This window comes from Ruditapes philippinarum, unplaced genomic scaffold (assembly GCF_026571515.1).
Source record: "Ruditapes philippinarum isolate M1 unplaced genomic scaffold, ASM2657151v2 ctg659_1_1_1_1, whole genome shotgun sequence".
Lineage (NCBI taxonomy): Eukaryota > Metazoa > Mollusca > Bivalvia > Venerida > Veneridae > Ruditapes > Ruditapes philippinarum.
In genome coordinates this window covers 41,385-69,018 of record NW_026859266.1, presented here as the reverse complement: position 1 = coordinate 69,018, position 27,634 = coordinate 41,385, and the positions used below count along the sequence as shown (strand labels likewise).

General features: G+C 33.5%; 1 protein-coding gene across 1 annotated transcript; it reads left to right on the top strand.

Moving 5' to 3' along the window:
* Positions 1 to 583: 583 nt before the first annotated feature.
* LOC132755887 (glutaredoxin domain-containing cysteine-rich protein CG31559-like) lies at positions 584 to 27,619 on the top strand. Its single transcript, XM_060746822.1, has 4 exons — positions 584 to 1,268; positions 20,835 to 21,071; positions 23,194 to 23,259; positions 25,338 to 27,619. Exons 1-4 carry the CDS (start codon positions 861 to 863, stop codon positions 25,524 to 25,526), a joined length of 900 nt encoding a protein of 299 aa, XP_060602805.1. The 5' UTR covers positions 584 to 860; the 3' UTR covers positions 25,527 to 27,619.
* The last annotated feature ends 15 nt before the right edge of the window (positions 27,620 to 27,634 follow it).

Here is a 27,634-nt window from a genome sequence, read left to right as displayed (position 1 = left end):
TTTTCATGTATATAGAAACATATATAAAGAACAAAGATCTTCCTGTGGGGTTTTTATTATTATTATTTTCCGACTTAATCATCGGAGTAAGTTTTAACAAGCCCGAAATTAAAAGCCTTTGTTACTTTTATTCAGTGTAACTAAGATACATAGGTCCCTATAATAGGCCAATGGTTGCATGGTATATGGTTTTATCTACGTTTCAATCTATACACTTTTTTCATGTTGTCTAAAAAATCGCAAATTCTTTAAGTAATGAAACAAAAAAAAAATAACCATAAAACCATTGTGTGGGTTATCCAAGTATCAATTTACACTGTCGCAACCCTAACAAGTCTGCATACCTTTATTCTATTTAAACATTTCAACCATGTATTCTAAAAGCTATAAAACACTTTATTGCATCATTAAATGACATATTCAAACCTAATTTTGCGTATAAAAGAATTTAATTGACCGCGCAAAAGCTTTCTCTTTATCTTATCGCCATTTAATAATATGGAAGATATTGTGACGTCATACAGGTAAATATAGTCTTCACGTGACACGTTTACCTGTGAAACCGACTTTTTGATCTACGTTTATGTCGATAATGCTCATTCGGATATAGAGAGCATCTAGTGTCGTCTGCTTGAAGAAAATCGTTGTGGATTATTATTATATACAGAAATACCATTACTGTAATATGGTAAAACCGCGCCCTTGTGATCAATAGTGGAACTTATGAACCAGATGGATACAAGTTTATATCTCATTTATTTATATAATTAAGATGGCAATATAAGATAAAAGAAAAAGTTGAAAAATTTGGATTTGTTTTGTAGTTTTCTGCAAAATTTTGAAATCACTTATTTCTCATTATGAGGGATGCTAACGAACCCGTGCACGATGATTCACGGGTTGGAATCACCTCAGAAGCACGTGCACATCCGGGGCCAGGTGTTTTCAAAAGAAGTGCCTCTGAAAGGACGTTTTGTCACTTACAGCAAATGGAAAAGAATTATTCAAAATTAGGAGATCGTTTCACTAAGATAAAAGAAAATTCCGGTAACAATGGAATGATAAAGGTGGCATCTTTAAGTTCAATAGATTTTAGTGAGAATGGTGAACGTGACCTTGACATGAACCACTTTGTAGGTCGGAGAGATGTTTCCAACCCAACGACAATAAATGAGAAACGAATTATGAGCTCAAGGGGTAGTGTGAGGGGTTTTAAAAATAGGGTTCGAGCAGGAATAGCGACATTTCTTGATCAAAATGGATTTTCTGTAAGTAGCCTTGTTTCAGTTGTTAGAAATGTATATAAAAAGCAAGAGCGGATTTTCTTTATTACTTAATTGGCTTAACATTAAAATTAATCTGACTTATATAAATAATTAAATAAACCCTGTGTAAAACCTGTAATACAAAGTATACAAATAACGAACTTGTTTTATTTAAGTGTCGAAGCCTTTTCGTTTTCTCACCAAAGATTTTTTTTCTAGCCGGTTTAAAGGTAATTTAAGCGCATTATGGCATATTATACAAAGGATTTATAACACAAATAAAAGAGTAAGTATATCCACAGACAATATTATACAACATGCTTATATGTTCAATATTTATAAAGTTTACAATAGGTCGACATAAAATGGGCTAATTAGCATTAACCGCTGGGAGAAAAAAAAAAACACACACAGAACTTAACGTGCCTGTCACTTTTTTAAATGTCAAATATAGTGGAACTGACAACTTTAATTGCAACATACCGGGCTTTCGGCGGTTTATATAAAATTATGAAAAAAGAAAGTTTTTTATTAAAAAAATGAATTTGATGGTACATGTACATGTACATATAGGGGAAGGTACAAAAATAATAGAACTTCACTGAAGCAACAAAACATATAATGTGGGAATCTTCTAGAATGTCTGTTAAAGGTACATTATGCCTCAGAAAACTATATTTTTTAAAATTCTCTAAAAATCTCAAATATGTGTTTAATAATGTTATAAAATGGATTTAAAGCATATTAGATGATTACAAGCAGAGAAAATAGGACTGAACGTGCAGTAATAGGTCACAAAGGCAGCATAATATAAAATAGTATTTTAACCTCCATACAAAATACTGTTTCATTGTTATTATACCTATTGCCAACAAAACGGCAAATGATAGTTCATGTATATGGCAAATTAGTAATATTTTGCGCACGGAAAAAGTTTTTGAGAAATAAAAATGATAGCACTTCTAAGGCATAATGGGCCTTTAAATGATTTGTCAAACAAGGGGTAATGAAAAGGTGCCGGTTTGCTGATAGATACAGTCAATCAGTATTCATATAGAAGACGTGTAAGGAAATAGTCATGCATTCCGGTATACATTTTTACTATCAATCTTGTAATGGTAATTTTCTGTTCAATTATTCGGCTGATTAATTATTTATCGCACCAAAGTGAACACCTGATTACAAGGGATTCTAGTTATTTACAGTCAATACATGCCTTCTTTTAGAAATCTATTGACAGTATCAAGTCACATTGTTCATCGAATTGCTCTCCGAGATCAACTATGAACTTTGTGTTTCACAAGTTTTACAATGTTTGTAATACATTTATGGCATAGTCTAGGTATAAAGTTAAAGCTTGGACATACTATAACTTATCGTATGTCCCAGGTTAAAGTGTGACTACAATATGGCTCATTCTGTCCAACAATATTTCGATTAAATTCGGCATGTTTCGTAATTTTGCATTTCAAATATTCATTTATTCGTAAAATAGTTTTTTTCTACTTCCGTCATATCGGCGGAAGAAAATGCGTAAAGCGGCGGAATAGGTCGATTTTTCTCGAACTAATTATAGATAGTGGACCTATTAATGGTAGAAAGAATCGTAAACAGTTTGATGCTACCATCTTAAGATATTGAAAACAAATATCTATTTGTGTACAAACGCTGCAATAAATCAATTGAGATTGGCTCTATGAACAGAGGCTACAAGTTAGATCAAATATAACCATCTCTACTAAAGAACCAATAACAAAAGGTCATTTAATAAGTGTATTGCTTTAAAACTTTACTTGATATATAAAACGGTAAAAAAATCTCATAATTGTTACAATTTGTATAAATACGCGGTATGCGGGCTTCGAGATATCCAGTATCATTGGTTTCCATTGGGATAGAATATAACATGGACATCTTATCCTGTACATACATGTACGTATATAAGTTCTTGTAACTTATACATTACAGCATGTCGAAACACAACACACGCTATAAAATTAATAATGAAACACAATTAACTTTGCATACGTTACTATAGCAAACCTTTTAGCTGACATTACGTTACCAAGTTACAAAAAGACAAGCAATTAAAGGTTTTAAGCTCTAAAACATTTTCTAATAATTTTCTTTTGTAAGTTTATTAGTAAGACTGCATTCAATTCTTTTTTTAATGTGCGTTGTACAGACAGTTTATTATTGTAAAGAAAATATTAGTATTGATAAATAAATTAGGTGTTCCAGATACCTGACAATCATTGCTTTCAACTTGATTTATAGATCCAATATAGGAGGTATCACATGGTGTGAAAGATTTCCCATTTATAGCGAAAAACACAACTAGATAAAAATGGAAAAAAACTATTTTTTAAATGTTTACATACAAAAGTATATGTTTACTTGGGACGTCCGTGACCAATTGGTTAAGCAGTTAGACTTTATACCACCTGTCCCTCACCGCCGTGAGTTCGAATCCCGCCAAGGTCTTTAGATTCTTTCATGTGAGGAAGCTATCCAGCGAGCTTGCGGAACGTAGGTGGTTCATCTCGGGTGGCCGCTCGTGCCTGCAATTGTGCATGACTCTATTTGATAATCGGTATTTAGAAGTACATGTATATATTCATGACTAATTTAACAACTAAAACATGGCGGAAATAAATATCGGTTTATACTGTGCCATTTAAATCGTTACTTACTCGGTAATTATTGGTTAACCGCCGTACCATAAGTAACTTATAGCATTGATGGTTGATTTTTAAACTCGGCTATTAAATAATGTTGTAAAATGTAACAAAAGGCGGACAGCGTTTTTGCATCTCAACTAAGATATCAGGGGTTCGAGTCTTACTTGGGTCATGAGCATGTTTCCACATAAGACTCCAGTGCTGGTTAGGTCCATCCAGGACTCGAGGATTCGAGAATGGCTAAAATAATCTCACAATTTGAGCCCTAAATCGATATGATTATCAAGCAAAATACAATTTTATTTTTTACAATGTGTTTTTTTTTACGTGTGCACTTATTTTTTATCAAGGCTTTTTATTTGCTATCCACTTGAGACTTAGGATAGAATGCACAATCAATATGCTGTGACAAAATTTACAAATCATAAATTACAAAAAAAGACGCGACATTATCTTAACTTGTACACTTGAATATTGAGAACTATATATTTGAAACGAAATTTGCACCTTAATATATGATTAAAAAGTTAAACAGCTACTTTAACTTGTGTTTCGTTAAGTTTATACCATTTGACATAAATGTTAATAAGTTATGTGTCCATGTGTTAATTTCTGCAGATCAATATTAATAAAAACATAATATATGCATGTACAGAAAATATGTGTACATTTCTTATACATTTGTACGTGGACGGACTAACCGTTTCGATTTTAGTATTTTCCTTGTATTTTTGTTCGTTTCTAACTCCCTTAGTTTACACGGTGCTATATGCAGGCTTACACCGGCACTCAAGAACCAGACCGGTCTGCAAACCAGTAAAAGTCTGACTATAATGTGTGCAAACGCTACCCAGAAATTAACACTTCATCTGTAGGAACCGGAAGTAGTAAGCCTTTGTCACCAGTATTGAGTCAGGCCAACGTTCATATAGCAGTCTATACCATTGCTGAATTATTATATTTTTGATAATGAAATCCCCTAATCTTTGAATGAACTGTTCCAAATCTAAAACAGGGCAAATCCATTACAATAATGCATAAAACTAGTAAGGGAGTCCCCCTCTCACCCAAAGTACATGTCATCAGTATTGGTAGCGGACTGCGAAGTCTTTGAAATACATGTATTATTTTTTTAAAAGTGAAACTATAACATTGCATAGAATTTGGCATAAAATGCACAAAAAAAGATAAATAATAATAATAATAATAATAATAATAATAATAAAATGATAATAATAATAATGATAATAATAATAATAAAAGACGAGAAAAGAAAAACTAAACCCGAACAGGCAGCACCTTAATTGGGTGACATTACATCAATGCAGTTTGTCCTACAAATAATTTATGTATGTATCAAAAACTTGTTAGTTAAATGCGCAAATGTTTTTACACCTGTGAGTAAAACGCTCATCTGGAATGTTAAATTGTGTAGCCACCCTTATTAACTCCAAATAGAGCATTTCTCACATTCTTTATTTATAAGTCAATTCGATTCATTCATTCATTCATTCATTCATTCATTCATTCATTCATTCATTCATCCTTCCATTCATTGATTGATTTTATTTATTTATTTATTTATTTATTTATTTATTTATTTATTTATTTATTTATTTATTTATTCGTTAAAACTTCTGCGCATGTTATAAGTAGCGACCACTCAAATTCGATAGAAGCATTATTCAGTTTAATTTCACGTGAAGACTCAAAAATGTTAGTAAAGTTAAGAGGGGAAAAAAAACAATATAAAACATTGTATACATGTGTATGTATTCGTAACTTCCCATAAAGTTAGAAAAATTAAGGACAGTTAAGGCGAAGACAAAAGCACATTTGTCTTAATTGAAAGGCTTTGTTAAAAAAGGACAATAGTTTAGTGTGTCGCGGATAGGTAAATTAAAATGAGCCGCGTCACGACAAAACCATGCGACCAGTATGGATCCAGACCAGCCTGCGCATCCGCGCAGTCTCATCAGGATCCATGCTGTTCGCTTACAGACCCTATAACAAGTAAAGAAACTGATAGCGAACAGCATGGATCCTGATCAGACTGCGCGGATGCAGGCTGGTCTGGATCCATGCTGGTGGCAAACGCATTACGTTGGTTTTGTCATGACGCGGCTCAAATGGTATAATGAGCAGTCATCTTATTATACAAGATGAATTTCATGATTTTCACTCTCACTGTAAAACAATAATGAGTATACAATTTGACGATACGTAGATTTATAAAATGTCCGTTTTATATACCGTATATCTTCTTTAGAATATCACCATAAGAGATGTAGATAATGTTATCTATGTTTCTGTCACCGTTAATCGTAAACTTCCAAAGTGTAAAGTTTTACTTTTGAAGGGATTTATATTTCTGTTGTGAAAAGGTCATCGGTCTAAAGATGGCCGTTTAGCAGAGGCTGTTTGGTAATTGAAATTATGAACTTCGTACGCTTAAACACAGTTTACAGGTTCATAGTTCATGTAGTTCATACAATTTTAGATATTTTGCATCATTTCTCGGCAGTTTCACGCAATATAGAATATAAAATGCATTCGAAAATTGTCATTCTTTTAGTTTGGTCAGTGTAATAAGAATGGCAGTTGCAGTTGATATTACCTTTTTGCTAGAAATCAGACCAAGAAGTAGCTAAGCCCGTCCCTTGTTTTTCGTCTAAATGATGGTATTGTAAACTGTCACTTCTTATTCGAAGGTCTAGTTTCTTTATAGAAAAAGGTAATTGTATAAATTTAAAATTTTAATTTAAATTTTTGATATGTTTTGCTTCTTGGGTTTCTGTATTAACTTCTTTGTTCTTTTTTGTTCATCTTCTTCCGGATAAATAAAGATTTGTGTCAGTGTGTCAAAGGTCATCGTATCACTGACCTTGAACTTTAACGTTCTATCCTTCCACTGAATACATAGAAAAACTTTTGTTCATCAACTTCTAAACTTCATTATTACATGATGGACCTTTTCTTGCCATAATCAGTCAAACCTGTTTTAAAGACACCTCCGAATAAAAACTCTTTGACAAACCTTCATTGGTAAAAATCTCCCAATAAGAAAAAACACTCGCTATAAACGTCATGTATGGTATCACCTTTGGGTGGCCTTTATTCACAAGTTTGACTGTAAATGCATTTTACTTCTCCTTAATATGTCGAATGTCAAGTTCACTTTACTTAATTTTTCTCTTCGTCCATTAACACTGTTCATTGTTCGAAGGATTTTTTTCTTCAATATGTTGCCATTATGTTGCCGGGGGGGGGGTCGATATGATAACAGGAAATTTAAAGACAATAAAGGCATCATTTCTTTATATGATTTAAATGCACGGGTTTTACTATATATTATGTTTACAAGTATTGGCTATATCATTCAGAAAATTATCTGCCTATTATATCTTATTGTGTGGTCCATCAAAATGCTTAAACACCTGGTCCACATGAAACAGATTGTCGATGATATTGGAAAACGTTCGGTGAAGATCTGTCAACCAAATGTGTTGACAATCTTATAATTTGAGAATGTTGCTTTTTCCAATATTAATACACCCTATATCTATTTGTCATTAAACAAAGCGAGACTCGTAGTATTGTTCCCTTGTGACAAATTAATTATTCATAATACTAAATAGCATCGGTTTTAACAGTTGACAGTACGTAGGACGTGATGTTATTATGGATCCAAGAAAAAATCGTGCAAAAACGATCGATAATCTGGTCAAAGTCGATATGGATAATGAATTGCAAGGTCAAAAGTACGGAGTACTTATCGGGTCATGTTATACCAGGAGAATAAAGCATTTATATTTCTCGGTACAGCATCGTTAATGTTTTAACTGTACTAACTGGAACAGGTCACATTTGATATTGTTGATATACACGGTATATTATGTCCACTTTTCTTCTTCTTCTTTTATTTCTTAGTATCAGTATATGGCATGTTTCAGAGCCATTAATTAGATTTACAATTAACTAGAAACATACATGATTAGGGAAATATTATTGGCTAATTAGAATTTATGATCACACCAAAATTTCTTCATGCGTGATTATAATGTGTTTAGCCCTCCGTTTAATGTCCTTTCACTTGAAAAATGAGTAAATATCAAAATTAGAAGATATTTCTGTATTTTCAGATAACTCTAACGTTAGTATTTAGACAGATTAGTATAAACAATTATTGAAGTGAAGATGAATTGTTTGAAGTCGTTTGATTTATTCCACTTGAGATAAATAAAAAAAATAAATGTACAATATATATGCATTTGTAGGGAATGAAATAAAAGTTAAATCTGCACTACTATTTCGTTTCACGATTTCTATAAAATCTATTTGCCGTTCTGTTCCTTTGATTTTCTTTTAATTTTGATTTGTTTTATAAATAACTTGTTTGATGCATATACTAGTATTTCATTTCTAAATACATGTATATGTATTAACAGAGACATAAATAACATCTTTGTCTCTGGTATTAAAGTAAAAATGAAAAAGCAACTGCAATATGTTTTCGCGACTTTAGGAAAAAATACAACCATTAAACTTTTTTACCGTACATGGATGCAACGACTACCGATACCAAAAATAAAAATATTAAAGTTTTAGTTTTCTGAGGTCACCTTTTTAGGAAATTCCTTTAGCACCAGTTAACAATCCTTTATTTTTTTGAGTGTTTGTATGATCGGGATTCTGCGGTGTCGAGTTAGAAAAAGTATTGTTTACAAAAGTCAATTGAACTAAGTTTCATATTATTGCATATTTCTCCATTTTTAGTTGACAAATTTGTGATAAAACTAATAATCTGAAGTTATAACATGTTGTAAATACATTTGTATTGTAAAGAAATGTCTTTCTCGTACAATAAACCAAATTATGAATAACAAGAAGAACAAAAAACTACATATGTTCCGTATTTATAAAAACAAACAAACAATCAAACAACTGAATTTAATAAGGAAGTCAGTTGTCACCAAAATGCAAATTTTAGGGAAGAAACTCTTCCTGTTTTGTCAGTTTGTGCTTTTTGAAAAAAAAGAAAAACTATTTATATTTTTGATGAATTGTAAGTTGCACGTAATCGTCACGTTCGCTCTTAACATTTCCTTTTGCCAATGTACGAGTATTAAGATGTAATAGGAACATGCTCCATACCAATGTATCCCCCATCGATTGTTTCAAGAACGAGTACAATTATTAACCTTCGGTGAGTTAACTGACGGCTTTAAGTTTGTAATTAGAATGTGCTTAAACACACAAAACTTCCATTAAGAGATTCGAACCCTGAAGAATATAACTGTTACGGAAGACATCTATCTGTAATAAAATGCACATAATTTATCATAATGTTGGCGCTATCAAATCATTATACTGACAACAAATGTGATATCGTCATAAACAACATCATTTAAAATGAAATGCTCTGTAGACCTTCCGAAAGAAACATACACAATACATTTCCTATGAATAAAATGGGGAGCATAACTTTTCAGAACCATCGCTGACACAGAAAAAAATATTTTGAATTGTTAAATACATTGTATAACCTAGTGTGTATCTTCAAGTCATCATTATCATTGACATTGTCCTTGTTATCATCATCATCATCATCATCATCATCATCATCATCATCATAACCACCATCATCATCATCATCATTTTCTTCATCATCATCATCATCATCAACAACTTCACCATTATCATCATCTTCATCATCATTATAATCACCACAGAAGTCGCAGTAGACAGAGAAGTATTTATATAGTGAAAGATAATTTTTCCGTCTGGTTCATTTGACGCTAACATCATATACATATATATACATGTATATGTAAGCTTAGTGCCTCTGGGAATTCTGTTACTAATTTGTATCATTACAACATCAAAGGTTGAACGACTTAGTTTGTCCGACTGTGTCCGCGGGGTAGTTTAAAATATCTCCAGTATCTGTTGTTTTTTTGGCGGGACGATGTGATGTATACCTTAATTCACTATATCTTGTCTAAAATGCATCTCCCTGTCTGTTAATAAATGTATTATGTCAAACGAGAATGCAACATGTTCGCATTAACTAATCCAGTAAGCTGTCGTAAAACGTTCTTATGTCGTAAAAGCCACTAAATCCGACTTCCCGTTTATATATTTTAAGAAAATGTACATAGAATGGAAACCTGATTTCTCTAAAATTCTTATTTCACAATTGAGATTTTTTTACAGAAGAATATCTGCAGCAAACATCGTAATTTGAATTCTAAAATATAATACTACCAAAATACCTGTATAAAATGCGTCTAAATTTTTCGTTAAGAGAGATTTGTGCATCCACAAAAATTATTCAATGCTAAACAGTTTAAACCTGTAATAATATTTTTTGTTCCTGCTTTTGTACAATATTCATGTTTGTTAATTGCCACATCGTTTTGAGAATCAGCCAGAAGCATTTTACCCTTTAACACTTATGATGTTTGCGAAGTCAAAGATACGAGGCATTCGATGCCATCCCCTTTCCTTTAAAACAATCGCAAGTTCTTAAACAACAAATAAATGCAATGGCAATTGAACGGTCCCAAAGGTCTATGAAATAGTTATTAATACATTTGAGCTGCGTCACGACAAAACCAACATAATGCGTTTGCGACCAGCATGGATCCAGACCAGCCTGCGCATCCGCGCAATTTGATCAGGATTCATACTGTTCGCTTACTTACTCTATTACAAGTAGAGAAACTGATAGCGAACAGCATGGATCCTGATCAGACTGCGCGGATGCGCAGGCTGGTCTGGATCCATGCTGGTCGCAAGCCCATTATGTTGGTTTTGTCGTGACGCGGCTCTTTTAAACTGTTTTAAACAACAAGAAGACATTAAAACAAACTATGGAGAGCAATACTTACCATCTTTGGGGAAAATAACATATAATGCGCGGACATATATAAATCTTTGCATTCTACAAGAAGCCAAACACAAAAAAAAACAGTATCAAAATTGATATACTTTCGTACCACTATGCCACATTTCAAAAGAAGTTTAAGTCACAATTTTAATGGGTGGGGTGACACAGAAAGTGAAAATGGGAAACCATACCTATATCATTCGATGAGAAGGGATATGATCACGTGATCTGATATAAGCTTATGATATTTAAATGCATTATATCTCGGTATGTCTGGATATCTGAAAACTATGATAAAATCCTTGTCTACGTACGTAATAAAACTTTACAACAATGTACTTATCTATGTGATGTTTCAATATTGGATAGATAACGATTTATTGACAAAAGTTCAAGTCATAATTCATTTGCTGTGATCTTGTTTTGAGATTTAAAAAACAGTGAACGGTTTTCATAAAGTAAATAGAACTCATCGTTATTTGTTTATTTAAGTCAAAATTATAATTACAGCTAGTTATGAGTACCTACCCCTGACACTACTGTATAGTCTAGAGCTCCTTTCCCTTACATTACGGTATAGTCTTGAGTTGCTTCCCCTGACACTACGGTATAGTCTAGAGTTCCTTTCCCTTACATTATGGTATAGTCTAGAGTTCCTTCCCCTGACACTATGGTATAGTCTAACACTACTTTATATTCTAGAGTTACTTCCCCTGACACTACGGTATAGTCTAGAGTTCCTTCCCCTGACACTACTGTATAGTCTAGAGTTACTTCCCCTAACACTACGGTATAGTCGTGAGTTGCTTCCCCTGACACTACGGTATAGTCAAGAGTTTCTTTCCCTTACATTACGGTATAGTCTAGAGTTCCTTCCCCTGGCACTACGGTAAAGTCTAGAGTTCCTTTCTATAGTCTTGAGTTGCTTCCCCCTGACACTACGGTATAGTCTAGAGTTCTTCCCCTGACACAACGGTATAGTAAATTAATCTGGCATTTCGGTATAGTCTAGAGTCCATTCCCCTGACATTACGGTATACTATTGACATAACGGTATAGTCTAGAGTTCCTTCCCCTGATGTATAGTCTAGAGTTATTACGCTGACACTAAGGTATAGTCTAGAGTTCCTTCCCCTAACAATACGGTATAGTCTAGAACACCTTCCCCTGACACTACGGTATAGTCTAGAGTTCCTTCCCCTAACACTACGGTATATTCTAGAGTTCCTTCACCTGACACTTCTGTATAGTCTAGAGTTACTTACCCTTAAACTACGGTATAGTCTAGAGTTCCTTCCCCTGATACTACCGTATAGTCTAAAGTTCCTTCCCCTAAAACTACGGTATAGTTTAGAGTTCCGTCCCCTGACACTACGGTATAGTTTCTGGGAAACCAGAATAAATTTTAAGTAATATGATTGTATATTGTGGTTGTGTCTGGCATAAGATTTTTAATTCGATTTTTATTTGCAAAAGTATAATATAACATAAAATTTACTAGCAATTGCTGTCACATTAAAATCATAAAATGTAAACTTTTACTAAAAAAAGAGTTATTTTTTTGTCGACGTCGGCAGTTATTAATATAAAAATTAATCACATGCAGTCATATCTTTTTTCAATGTAGCCCCGATTCATTTTATACGTATTTTCTCTGCCAAATCTAGAAATATATTTTGTTATCAATGAAATCGAGTTCGTTGTCGTAATGCTCACGTATAAAAACATTGTTCATTACTTACATTGTGTATTTGAGCCGCGTCATGACAAAACCAACATAATGGGTTTGCGACTAGCATGGATCCAGACCAGCCTGCGCATCCGCACAGTCTAATCAGGATCCATGCTGTTCGCTTACAGACCCTATTACAAGAAGAGAAACTGATAGCGAACATCATGGATCCTGATCAGATTGCGCGGATGCGCAGGCTGGTCTTGATCCATGCTGGTCGCAAACCCATTACGTTGGTTTTGTCATGACGCGGCTTATTTTATTTCTTGCAGTAAAGATATAAAATAACAGAAATGTAACCAGGCCGAGTTTATATTTATTAATAATTGAATTTTATACTTTATTTTGATTTCCGTGGCTTAATAACTATGGACAGAAAATGATCGATTCGAATAGCACCTTTTTATTGCAGTACCATTATTGGTATTCTATGATGCTTAGTATCAGAAAAGAGAATTTTTGGTTTCCAAGGAAATACATATATATTCTATCAGTCTATGAAATAATACGTTTACAATAAACCAGACATGTATATGATTATGTCAAGATGCCGTAGCTTATGGTGTTTAGGTTGAACAACATTATATTATAAAACAACAACGATATACCGTAAATCATCTTCCGAAACTGCTACTATATCCGCTAGTAACTGACAACTTCGCCGCTCATATCATTTTATTCGGATGTGTAGTGTTATATTACTTTGCTTTTTCTTCCTTAATGAAAGTTCTTAGCGTGACACTAAATGATCCGTCTCACGACAAAACCAACATAATGGTTTGCGACCAGCATGGATCCAGACCAGACTGCGCATCCGCGCAGTCTGATCAGGATCCATGCTGTTCGCTATCAAGTTTCTCTATTTGTAATAGAACAGCATGGATCCTGATCAGACTGCGCGGATGCGCAGGCTGGTGTGGATCCATGCTGGTCGTAAACCCATTATGTTGGTTTTGTCGTGACACGGCTCAAATCAAGAATTAAATATCCGTCGGTCTTGTACAAACGCTAAAAACTGCTCCATTCGATAATTTATATGCACATTTGATTGAATCAAATACAACATGTACAATGTAGTTGTGAAAAATCGTCAAAATGTGAATATAAGGGGTTGTATTTTGCAGATCGAATACACAACAAATGAACCAGTAAGTATGGTTAAGTGGGTGATAATATTGTTCTTCAATGGTGTACTCCAACATAAGAACGGGCTAATTTTCTTATTTCTAGTATTTATAAGTACATAATTATGTATACGATTACGTGATATTTATATGTGTGTGAATAATTTTGACGAAAATGTTAAATTTAACATAATGAAAATTGCAACTTCGTGGCTTTTGTGCGAATTCCAATGCAGAATTCTTGTTTTAGAGGTTTTTCTTATGATCATTTTTATTTTATATTCTTGAATAGGTTCTCAGCATGCTAAGCTGTACGTCACGTGATTATTTTAAGCGACTCATTGTTTTCAGCAGTCTTTTTTAATTCTATCCAGGGATATACTGTTTGTATGGTAGTCCCATCGTAAGTGTTTGTGTCTCAAATATTGCAAAGACGGGCGCCAAACAATTGCTCCGTGCAAAATTGTAGCTGTAGTTCTCTTAAAAATTCTTACCGAGAGGGTTTGGAACTATTCTTTGTTACAAAGAGGGATTTAGGTACCAATCCTTTGTTATCGAGAGGGATTTTGGAACTATCCTTTTTATCGAGAATGATTTATTTCAAGTAGGTAACATAATCTATACAGGCATATTATTATCATCACTTTTTCAAATTGTCAAAACCACATATGACAGTATGATAAAATTACAGGCAGAAAAAAGGATGCATCAATCTGGGTACATACTCAATTTAAGAACTCCTTGAAAAGTTGTCCTCCACTTGCCTTCAAGTATATGACATTGATATGCTAGATAAATGGAGGTCAATTTATGTTTATGAAACACTTGTTTATCAAACTTCCTGTGTTTACGATAAATGAGAAATCTCATAAACTTGAACATTTATCTTTTAGATACAAATATATTTCTTTCTGTTTTGATGACTGCGTATAGGCAATAAATTAGTACAGCATCGATTATTCGGGGTAACTGTTATTTGAAGAACTTTTCAACTTTTTAAGCGATTTTTTGTAATTTACCCCCTGCCATGCTAAATTCGCTTAGAAATGTTTTCTATGAATTTGCGATTGTCTTCAAGAACATCATTATCATTATTAAAGAACTCAAAGACATCTGTTGTGGTATGGATGGAACATGTGACCACCATCATAACCCAGTACACAACTTTAATGGAGCTCCTCTGAGGTCCAAGGCCTAAAAACAACAACAACAAACATAAGTTATATACTAGAATTTGTTTTTGTACGATTTTGCTACAGTCATTTACAGTTGAGTTTAATACTTTTCATATACAAGTAATTTTCCACAATTGATATGATTACCCTGGGCGAATGATATGAAACTATGCATACAGGTTATTGGGCTAGACTTTCATCCAAAGATACAAAAATCTAGGAAAAATATTTTCAGTCATGTCAAAAAAGCTCAGTGGAGACCCTGTTACTTCAAAATAAACATTTATGATATTTTTTATATGATACAATGTAATATGAATTTTAACTTCCTTAATAGATGCATAATGGTTCGAATAATATTTGGGTTGAATAACAGTGGAAATTTAACGCCTGTATCGGTCGTATGATACCAGTAATGGTTATATCAAACGCATAAATGGTCATATAACACCGATAATGGTCATAAAACCTATACTGAGTAATGATTAGGAATGAAACATTATATTGATCTTTTAAACCATTCAAGTTGAAATGATAAGCTAAAATTAAGACATACTAAATTTCTTTAAGTTTAGGATATATGGCAATATATGAATAGCAAGTTATATAACCAATATTTTATTCAGACGAAAAAAAACGGTTATATAATCCCAAAATGTGTTTTGGCATAAAGTTTGCTTATTTGATACGATTTCATTTTTGATTAAACCTAATCTTGGGTGATTTGTAAGAAGCAAGCAATTCGCTTTTGAGTATCTTTATAAGGGTATAATTACCCCCGAAATAATCACTCGTTTTCTAGTCAAAACCGTCCGGTAGTTTAATGTAGGTAGAGCGTTGGACTGTAAATCGGGCGACCCGGTGCGATTCACGGATGCTGCAGGTCACTTTTATTGTACGTGATTGATCATGCAATCCTTTTTACGGTCATTCGCACTGTACCTCTGCTCCGGCATGTACAGAAGTTGTCAGTTCCTTACGAAAGTGAAGGCAACTAGTACTGGTTAACTGCTTGGCAGGATGCGGCTGAACTGTGCTCTGGTAAATTCAATTTGGCTTAATGCCGTTATCCGGATGTTAAACTACCAACACCACCACCACTTGATTCTGGTCACTTGGACGTTTTTCGCATCTTTAGAGATATAGATTATTTCATTTAATAATTGATTGTATTTTTCAAGGTATCAACTAACGTCATATCATTATAATTAGTCAAATTTCGGCGATTTTATGATAAAAGTGTTTGTGTCCGCTAACCTTTGAATTTCTAATCTATGTAACTTTTATCATTCAAACAGTGTACATCAATGAAAAGTTTGATGTAGAAGTAATGGTATCATTTTGCCTGTCAACACCGGAAAGGCGATTTGAGATATAGTATACAAATAACATGCCGGGGCTCAGTTTAGATGTTTAAAAACGCTGACAATTTCCAGTGAGGCCAGTTAATGGCTAGGTCAGTACGGAGACCCCTACCATCTAGCGAGACTTAATGCCATCAGCCCCGTCTTTAACATTTCAATACATGCGCAGATGAAGAGGAGTGTGAGGGAAGGGGGTCATATTACGCCCCAATCCTCCCTGTGATTTGACTAGTATGAGGAATCCCTCTGAGTAACTTTTGGATATTTAATTCATGTTTTTAGCAAAAAAAAAACACGCATAAAGTAGTGTACATCGGCAAAATTTTGATTAACGACCCCCTCGTGAAAATCATGCAATATTAAAATTCATTGACTGAATACTGGTAATATTAAAAGCACTTGCACGAATCACAGCCATTTGGGGAGTCAGGCCCTATCCCCCTGCTGGAACCGCCTCAGAAATCGGTCAGTTTTGCGAAAGAAAGGTTCAAGTTAATGTGTCATGTCCTTTAAAGCACGGGAACAGTGCCGAGTTGCAGTTGGTTTTGTTTAAAATTTGCAAGATACTTTTTCATTAACATCTAAATTATATATAAACCATAAACAGTACAGTGTACATGTATATTCAAAATTTCAGCCTTTTCATGTGTTTAGATCTGAAGTTTAACGTATAACAAACAGTAACTGTAGACTTCCTTGATGTAAAACCCGTTAAAACGAACATATTTTTATATACTTTATTAATTGTCATCCAGTGTCGAATTTCTTCAAAATACCTTTTCCGCAAAACATAAAACATGCCGTTTAATAGTGCACAAAATACTTTTCATAGGATGCGTAAAATAATAAAAAGAGGTCGAAAATGTAATACACCTGATCGGAAATTTGACAAGGGGCATCTCATTTCAAAGGGTATTGTATCTAAGTTCGGACAGATGGTACATGTTTGTTTTTATAACATTTTTATTGTAATATATAAGTAAATATTGAATACAGTCGCGGGTATATTTTTCGACATTTCAGTATAGTTCCATGATACTAAACACATAAAAATACAAAAAAAAATGTAATGCTTCCCCCCTGATTACAGATTTTGGTAACCCATAAAATACATGCCTCCAGATTGATTTTTTTATAAATTATTTAAAGGTAAAGTTTTATGAAGTAAAAAAAAAACAAAAAAACATAGAAAGTATTTTACAAATTGCAAACGGCGCTTACAACCCACGTAAATTTCCACACAAAAAAATAGGTCAAAATATGCAAAATACCTCTTACTGCGTAAATCAAGCAGTAGAAAAATATAGTGATGAACACTGAATAAATCAGTCATTAGTGGCACAGGTTATCGGCGTGGGACCAAGCCCTACCTCCAAGATACCCCCAGGACCCATTATACTACCCAACTATACACATTCAAAATACATATAGTTTATAGTATCAGTACTATATTTTTGATAGAATTGTTTGATTTTGTATTGACATGTATTTTGAATGTGTTGAAGTATATTTAGGTAGTATAGTGGGTCCTGGGGCTGGTACCTTGGGGGTAGGGCTTGGTCCCACGCCGATAACCTGTAATTAGTGGCACGTAAAAAGTAAATTATTAATTGAATCTTGAATGTATTTACTTTTCTTAATATCTTAGTATATTTTTTTTTAATTTTGATTTACTTGTTTTGATTTATTTGGACTCATGCAACTTTTACAAATAATTGTTTTATTATGTATACACAAACAAGATAGCAATCGGAACGTCTCGGCCATTATTTCTAATTCCGAGATTGACGGAAAGGGCCGAGAAGTTGCGATTAACAAGAAAGTTTTATCGTTCGTTAATATGCAAATCTGACTTTTGTTTTTTGTGCATTAATTATTTTCTGATGTACATTTTATTTGTTTGATATGCATGATATGTCGTAAATATTTAAACATGCTATTAAGGGGAATGATCTTGATCACTTATTACCTCCGCCTATTTATACAGAGCATTTTTAATGTATAATTTATCAATTGTGAAAATCTAAGACAATAAAAATGTTTTACAAATCAACATGAATCTCTAGAGCTTCACCATTACCGACTCTTTCAGAACGAGAGAAGTGTAATGTGTACATGTCAGACAATACAGACATTTTCATGACTGCACTGAATCAAAACTCGGTTTATGTAATGTATGGTTGTAATCCAAGATTCACATCTGAAACCGGGGTGCTCAAACCCTACACGCTAACCGCCTTTTTATGGATAACCGTGTTAACATAAAAAACATAGTGGTATACATGTATATAGTTTTGATTTATCATTATCGTTCCCAAACTAATTCTAATAAAGTATGTTGGCGTTACTCGAACCCAGGCCCCTGAAACCAGGTTGTTTAGTCCCCGGGTTTAAATCGTTATCCAGCCGAAACATGAAAGAAAATTTATGACATTGTTGCGGTGCAGGGGGTTGGAGAGGAATTCATCGAAATCAAACTGAAATACGTGTTCGTCAAAATATTCTTTATCAATTTTATGAAGTGTCGAGAAGGTCGAAAATAAAAAAAGAAGGCACATGCTTGTATTTTCGTTATCAAAACAGAACAATTGGTATTTTGAACAAATCTAATCAGGAAGTTAAAAAAAAAGAATATATTTTGTTTAACGTTTTGAAACTCCTTCTTTTTTTCGCCTTGTATAATGTTAACAAATAAAAAATGCGTTTGAATAAACGCAATTTCATGAATGATAAAATTATAACATTGTAAGGTATATGTGAAATTTGATATTTTCCTGTCCTGTCTTAATGTCACGTGAAAATCGTTCAGTTTCTGACGTAACTTCCTGGTTAAATGTTTACGGATGTTGATAATCTGATAAATGTTGCAAATAATACAAAACATGCACTCATAATTTGGTGAGATTCGAACCGGCATACTAGTATCAACATAAGGGTTCATTGTTGATGTATCCCAGGCTTAATAGGGTCCATCCGCCCTTTCAGCCACTTAGAGTACAGACCTCACATTTTTTTCTTTTGTAAGAAAGAAAATTAAATGACTGGAGAAGTCTTCAGCTAGCTTGCAAAAGTTCGATGGTGCATGATGGCCTCCAATGCCTTCCACAATACACAGAATGGCATCTACCAGACTTAAAAAAAAATCAGAAATCTGCCGTTATGACATTGTCATAAACCACATGCAAACAACTTTTTTTATTTTTTATAAAACTCAACCGCCAGAATTTAAACGAGATAATAAAAACACCCAGCAATACCTTAGTTTGTCATATATTTTGAAAGTTCAATATACATTTGAGCCGTGTCACGACAAAACCAACATAGTGCGTTTGCGACCGGCATGGATCCAGACCAGCCTGCGCATCCGCGCAGTCTGATCAGGATCCATGCTGTTCGCTATCAGTTTCTCTACTTGTTATAGAGTTGTAAGCGAACAGCATGGATCCTGATCAGACTGCGCGGATGCGCAGGCTGGTCTGGATCCATGCTGGTCGCAAACCCATTATGTTGGTTTTGTCGTGACACGGCTCATTTTTATCTCTCACGAGCTTATCAGAAGATACTTGAAGAATTTATTAAATTGATTTATTATTTTTATATCTTTGATTTTTAATTTATCAACAGGGAAGCGATGAAGATATATTTATAAAGGTGAGGTCACAACGGTGACGTGTTGTGTGACAGTAAATTTGTTGTTCCACTTTATCAGATAATAAAATATAAAAGCACGTATTATTTACAGTGATGTAATGTATATGATATTGTTTCACATTGTATAAATATATGCAGTGCGTGTATATACATGTATAATCACATGATATATATCTTGTCTGTGGCCTTAGGTATTGTATGGTGTTGTGTTTTTATTTAACTAACTAAAATGTTGTAACAAGAAAGAAAAGAATATGGTTTGGTAACTTACCATAATTATGACATTTTGTAAATAATACGAAACAAAACAGCCATCTGCTCGACGAATCTAGTCTGTTGTTAGGATTGTTTTTATATTTCTAATTTGTTGTTGTTGCTTTTTGACAATCTCTACTCATCTATTAGATACCGTTCTTTATACTCTACCCATGCAAGGTTGTCGTTCTTTATTCTCTACCCATGCAGAGTTGTCGTTCCTTTTTATCGTCGCATGCAGAGTTGTCGTTCTTTGTTATCAATCCATGCAGAGTTATCGTTCGTACATCTATTTTTAACTTTATGTTTCAGGGACGACAACTCAGACTGCAGATTATAAAAGAAGAGATTTTCACTTGTTTATAACTGATCGATATGATCAAAGAAATAAAGCGAAAGTGTTAATTTATTGAAGAAAATACAATCTATAAATTCCATAACCTTTTAAGTAAATTTCCGTTTCTTACTGCTGGCTATATTGCTGTTGTAATGCAGACAACAACAACAAATCATGTCGTCTGCTGTTGGTAAATTATTGCATGATTTTTAAAGCATTAAGGAATAATGTATCGAACAATTTCCCTGTATTATATTACAATTTTTTTTAATAAGGCAATGATGTAAAATTTCTGTAAAACAAGAAGTATTCCGCCATTTTAAAATCTTTAAAATAATTATTTGTTGTTGCTTTTCAGAGGAATTATCGTCAAGAAGAGAAGGAGAAGATAATCGTGTATACAACTAGCATGACAGTTGTACGACAAACTGCGGATAAGTGTAAAGCTGTGAGAAATATGTTACAAACTCATATGGTGCGATACGAGGAAAGAGATATGTTTATGAGTGCTGAAAATCAAAAAGAACTTAAGGAAAGATTAGGCTCAAGTGCAATATGTGTTCCACAGGTGTTCGTTGACGGTGTTCATATAGGGGTAAGTTTCAAATTGATATTACTTAACAGGTGTTCGTTGACGGTGTTCATTATAGGGGTAAGTTTTAAATTTATATTACTCAACTGTTGTTCGTTGACGGTGCTCCTTTAGGGGTTGTTTCTCATGTGTTCGATGACAGTGTTCTTGAAACATTTGTTCCACAGGTCTTTGTTTGTTGACGTTGCTCATACAGAGGTAAGTTGAATATTAATATGTGTTCCACAAGTGTTCGTCAATGGTGTTTATATACGGGTAAGTAAACATATTGTTGTCACAGTCAGGTGTTCGTTGACGGTGTTCATGTAGAGGTAAGTTAAAAATGATATGTGTTCCACTGGTGTTCGTTGACTGTTCATATGGAGGTTAGGTGACGACGGTGTTCATTTCAGTGTAAGTTGAAACTTCTGTTCCACAGGTGTTTGTTGACGGTGTTCCAATAAGGGTATGTTAAAATATATGTCCCATGGGTGTTCGTTGATGGTGTTCTCATAAGGAATATATGTTCATATAGAAGTTAACTTGCAATATTTTATAGTTAATTGTCACTTATAAGTATGTGAAGGTTGACTGAAAAAAGTAATACATTTTGTATCTTTTCAAGGAACAAAAACAGAAAACCGAGTACTATAATAGTGATATTTTGTAACTTTTTTTTTTTTGAAGGAAAATCTAAAATAAACAAGAATCTTATGTATTGGGATTGGAATCATACTTTAAAATTGATGAACAATTAACGTTTCGTTAGTCGGCTATTTGAACTCTTCTTGTTGAATAATTGATGAAAACAGTCTACGTTATCTCAGATAAGTTAGCGTTATCAACATTCCGTTACTATAATTAAGTAACACCAGAGTTCCTTTGTTAGGATATTTGCATCTTGAATAACATGCACTGACCTTAATACACTGGCGAGTTCAAAAATTAAACTATGTACAGGGTATTTCTATTTGAAAGACCCTGATGTACAGTGTATATAATTGAGCCGCGTCATGAAAAAACCAACATATTGGGTTTGCGACCAGCATGGATCCAGACCAGCCTGCGCATCCGCGCAGTCTGATCAGGATCCATGCTGTTCGCTCTCAGTTTCTTTACTTGTTATAGGGTCTGTAAGCGAACAGCATGGATCCAGATCAGACTACGCGGATGCGCAGGCTGGTCTGGATCCATGCTGGTCGCAAACCCATTATGTTGGTTTTGTCGTGACACGGCTCATATAAATAATCTTAATATGCGTTACAACATAAGAAAAACGGGAGCTGGAGATTTACATGTATTTTTGTTATTTATAACCTAAAATTGGTAATTTTACATACAGATCTCGAATAACGCCAACATTTGTGGAAATATGTTAATGGAGCCCATTTTCGTCATATCTCGGTAAAGTAAATGGCAAATTGCAACTCTTCATTTCGGCGATGACAATCTCATCTTCTAGGCCCTTTACGTCAAACTTCGGACAAAAACTATTATCATTGAAAATGACGTTTATTCTTACTCCTTACCAAGTGTTCCGATATTGGTATGTTCCGATATTGGTACGTTCCGATATTGGTATGTTCCGATATTGGTATGACAGAAAATGAAATATTACGATTGCTGATTTCTGGGTAACTGTTATCCAGATTAGATTTTCAAACATCATTATGATATTATTCTTGTCTATATATATACACATTTTTAGAGGTTTGCTTGCCTAGATCTCGAGAGAAAAGTGTTTGAAATGAAATATATTATCTATCCTTATAAATGGGCCTAAAATCAGTATAAATCTGTTTTGAGAATTTAGGGCTTACTTGGATAAAAAATATGCCGCAATAGGTTTTGATTTTGCTTTTAATATTCAAAACCCCTTTAAACTTTAAAACAGGCTTAAAATCATTTGATACTGAATTTCAAACATTCCAATTAACTTTCATAAAGAAGAATAATTGCATGTTTATCATAAACCAAGTGGGAGTGATAGTTTTTCAGTATGATGGGTCTTAACTTGTTTAGAAGGGATGTTATCTTATTCTACAACTCATTAAACATGACTATTTAATTAAGTTGTTACATATTTTGTTTATGCGAAAGAGATGTCAGTTAAAATGTTGCAACTAAATGACATTGTTTCTTACAGGACTATGACGAAGTTGTAAAATTAAACGACACCGGCGAATTAAGATGTATGTTTAAGAACTTTAACGTAAGTATCTTCTGTTTCTATAATTACAATGTATGTGTACTTTAAGCTTTTACGTTTGACGTCAAACATATAGTAACCAGTGAAGCATGACAGTCCAACCTTTGCTTAACAGTCAAAATATTGATGAGCAGACATACATATACAATGATCAAATATGTGCCAAGCAATTTAACCTGCCATAAACAGTCATCCCAATGCTAAGCCGACAAAACAGACCGTTCTGATTTTAAAAGATAATACTGTGTTTCATAGCCAAGTCTGTAGAAAGCGGCCAAGCCTGTATTAGACAGCCAATCTTATTTAGCTCAATCCTGTTTTGGCATGCTACTTAATCCGTGGTCAACAGTCAAACCTGTCGTAAACGGCGAAAGCTTTATTTAACATTAAAACGGTCAAACTTGTGTTGCCTGAGTCATACATAAGTTTGACTTGGTCATAGTCAAAGGTATAGTTCCTAAGGACGAGGGTTTGGGCTTTTTATTTATGTATTTTTATATGGTATTTATTGGAAGGAAGACATACATTGGTTTTGTAAAAGAAATGATAACTCAGGAGGAACCGTGTGAACGAACGGTCTGAGATTTTGCATATAAGTTATTGGCATAGAGCTTTATCAAATGGTATAAAATCTCCAAAAAATCCACTCCGGTTTTATAAAAAATACTCACTGGTGTCCCTTTAGTTAATTCATGTTATTGCATTTTTGTTGTTATTGCTATTTTGTTGTTGCCGTTTTTGCTGGGGGTACTTTTTACTTCATCTTATTTTTTATATTATTATTTTTGAAGTAAAATGACATGACTTCATTAACCTTCAGAAGAACTGTGAAATTTAACGAGCTACATCATAAGTATCACAGATTCACTTTGTCGGCTGACATAAAACGCTCGTAAAATGTGTTCATTTATGGCCTTTTACCAGCAATATGTTTATATATACTCTTCAAAGAGAATTATTTATGGTAGCCTAGTTGTTTCCTGACCATTTTCGAGTTTTAAATAAATAATGTGATAAACAGTTGACTTTTATCTTCAAGTGTTTATAGAAAGTACACAGGCAGTGAATATAAAGTCCGGTAAACTTTTTCCGCCCGTAAAATAGTGTAATGGACTTAGCCTTCTTTGAATTTCGGACTCACCATTGTGCACTGACAGGGGGTTTCAACATCAAACGACTAATATTTGAGCAAGTAACAGTATAAAATCTGAAATTCAGACTGCGCAAATAGTGTCAGCGTTCAAGTCTTTTTTCACAAGTTCTTCGTTATTTCGACGTCATATCCTATACAGGTTTTGTATTTCGGATAGGATATTTTAGTCCCATATTAAAAAATATATTCTGAAGGACGAACGCACAAAAATATGTAGATTTGAGTTATAATACACGAGAGTGTTTGATATTAGAATTATTGCGCATTTCCTTGAAGATCCTTGTTAATGATTGGATGAAACTTTATATACATGTATATGCAAAGTTCGGCCTTGTGTCTAGAGATGTTAAATCTTCATTGATTGGGAATTTATTTAAATTAATGAAATGCAAAATAGTAATGCGTGTATGTATTAAACTGTCAATATGTCAATAAACAGTTGAGGAGAACATCATTACTTCCGGCAAATATTGTAATTGAAGTCTATTTTTATCTGCTGGCAGACGATATTTTTCTTGTACATGTTTTTGTTTCTGTTAGTTCTTTTTGTTTCGTATTTTCTTTTCTTTTAAAAATGTTGGCGGTTCTGTTTAAGGGGTGGGGTTTGGGTGGAGTATTTTATGTTTTAAAGTAAAAAAAAAAGAAAACAAGCCATATCATCGAAGATTTTTTTTCTCTCGGAGAAGAACTTTGTTCTGTTAGTTCTTTTCTGTTGCTGTTCTTCTTTATTTAGTTTATTATAAAATGTTGGTAGTTGTGTCTAGAGGTGGGGTTGGGGTGGAGCATTTAATGCTTTAAAGTAAAAAAAACAACCTTTTTTCTCTACGATACTTTTTTCTCTCAAAGAAACCTTTCAGAACTTTGTATTTTAGCGTAAGTTCAAGACGTTTTACCATAATTGGGTATGTGTGTCGTTTTCTATTTTTAGAAAATACAAGTTCGATACTCCTGTGATAAATGTGGCGGCTACCGTTACCTTCCCTGCACGTTTTGCCACGGCTCGAAAAAGTCCCTGCACCGGAATGAGTTCACGGAAGAGTTTTGTGCCTTACGTTGTATGCAATGTGACGAGAACGGATTAATGCGCTGTGATGAGTGCATCGATCAGCAGGAATAAACGAAATGATTTGAAAATAAAAAGTAGTTCGGCAGACAAAAAAGTCAGGATTGATTACACCAACATGTTCAAAAACTAAAACACGTTGACGGTTGTCAAACAAAAAAAACTCAAAGAGCATTTGAGTTCAAATTCTGAGGACTTGCAAAGTCGTCTTGACATTTTGTCTGGAATAAATACAGTATTTGGTATAGTTATGACACGAAGACGTATATTCAAAAAGAATAACAATTTAACTTCCATTACCTGATCGAAAAAGAAAATCCATACAAAATTTCTGACATCATTTTTTATAAATTTGTACGAAGTTTTAATTTGTATTAGTTAATTTAAACACAGACAAGTTCAAACAAAAGTGTTAAACGTAAAGAAAGCTCAAATAAGTGCTAAACTTGGGGAGGGTAAAACTATAAGTGTAAAACATAACATGGAAAAGGCCGGCGTTTAATTCGAACAAAGTCGCAGAAAGACGTGGAAGGCCAAAAATGTGTTAATTATGGAGGAAAACTTGCACTTATTAACTACGGAGAAAGACAAAATAAAGAGTTGTCTTCTCTAACAATTCATATATTTATTAAATGTTTTAGCTGTGATAAAAAAAAGATGCATAGGCAGGCGCATGCGCATTTAGTAATAGTATTTTGTCATGATTCTATAATGTCTAATGACTTCAGAATACATGTATTTAGTTTAGAAGATAAACACTTATATCTACTTGTATCACAATTATTTTGACCTCCACAAAAATGAACAATTGTTTTCTTTTTTATTTATAAATCCAGTCATGTAAATGGTCATTTGATTTGAAATTAAAACACAGATCTACTAGTATATCATTTTGAAAAGCCTTGATTATTCTTGTTAAGTAGGGCACATTGATTAAATTGTTATGATTTTTGTGCCTTTGAACATACATACATACATAAATACATTGTTGTGTGTAAGATGAACCCATCCACAAGTGTTCGCGCATTGATTGGTCCCCCTACCCTCCAAATATATAAATATAGACATGTATGTATCTTTTTTTCTTTCTTTTTTTGCGGGGAATGAAGGAAATTGAAACAAAATCATATATCAAATATTAAAACATATTCCAATAATGCACTTGACATTGTTTCGGAGAGGTAGGATGGATTGTAGGGTGGGTAGCGGGGGATAGTGACCAATCAACGCGCCAAACACGTGATATCATCGTTAGAAAAAAATATGTTAATTGTTGCGCTAACTACGCATTGAATATGCTCCTACTCAATTTATGTCAGGCGCGGATCCATGATTCTAAAACAGAGGTGGTCGCAAAATTTGAGGTAATGCACCTTCCGAAGTGGGTGGGGGACATTTTAGCAGTTTTCCAAGAAGATCTATAAGTAAAAAATGTTTTTTTTTCACTGGTGTTTGCGTGATTTTAGTTGCAAAAAAGTTAATATATAAATATAAAAAAGTAATATATAAATTTAAAGAGGGGTTCCACGTACAAGCTAAATTACAGGGGTGTGGGTGTGGCGGGGGTCATAGACCCTTTAAGCCATTCTCTGGAATTGCGCGTTTATTTTTTTCTTTGGTTAACAAGGCATGGTTAAGATGGACTATGTTTAAATCACTTTAGCTTTCTTCATGATGGCAGGCAACCCAATCTGACTACCTTCACATCTACTTATGCGTAGCGTTATTTAGGGGCTGATTTTATTGCATCTTGTCGTTGCCAATTGACAGAATATTATGATTTTGTTAAATATGTGATTTATAATGAACTATGGAAGAATGTAAAATGTTCCTCCAGTTTAAAATGCGTTCATTTGTGTTGCCCATTTCTTCTTCACGATACAATCGTATTAAACGTATAGTCATTGTCAAGGGAGACAATCAGTATATGACTTACACATTCCGATTATAGTAGTTGTCTTTTCTTGTATATGTTGTTGATAATTATTGTGCATAAAATATTTAATATTTAAAATGTTTACATGAATGTTATGTTTAGCTTTAAACCATGTTACATTTGATGTTCATTATGTTTTATCAGAGACATAGATAACTTTTGTTATCTATGTCTCTGGTTTTATTAAATCATAATAAAATTTAAAACGTTGCTTCTTTCGTATAAC

Coding starts and splice junctions, on each gene's coding strand:
- LOC132755887 (XM_060746822.1), top strand. CDS start 861: ATGAGGGATGCTAACGAACCCGTGCACGATGATTCACGGGTTGGAATC. Junction 1,269..20,834: donor TTGATCAAAATGGATTTTCT/GTAAGTAGCCTT, acceptor GTTGCTTTTCAG/AGGAATTATCGTCAAGAAGA. Junction 23,260..25,337: donor GTATGTTTAAGAACTTTAAC/GTAAGTATCTTC, acceptor TTCTATTTTTAG/AAAATACAAGTTCGATACTC.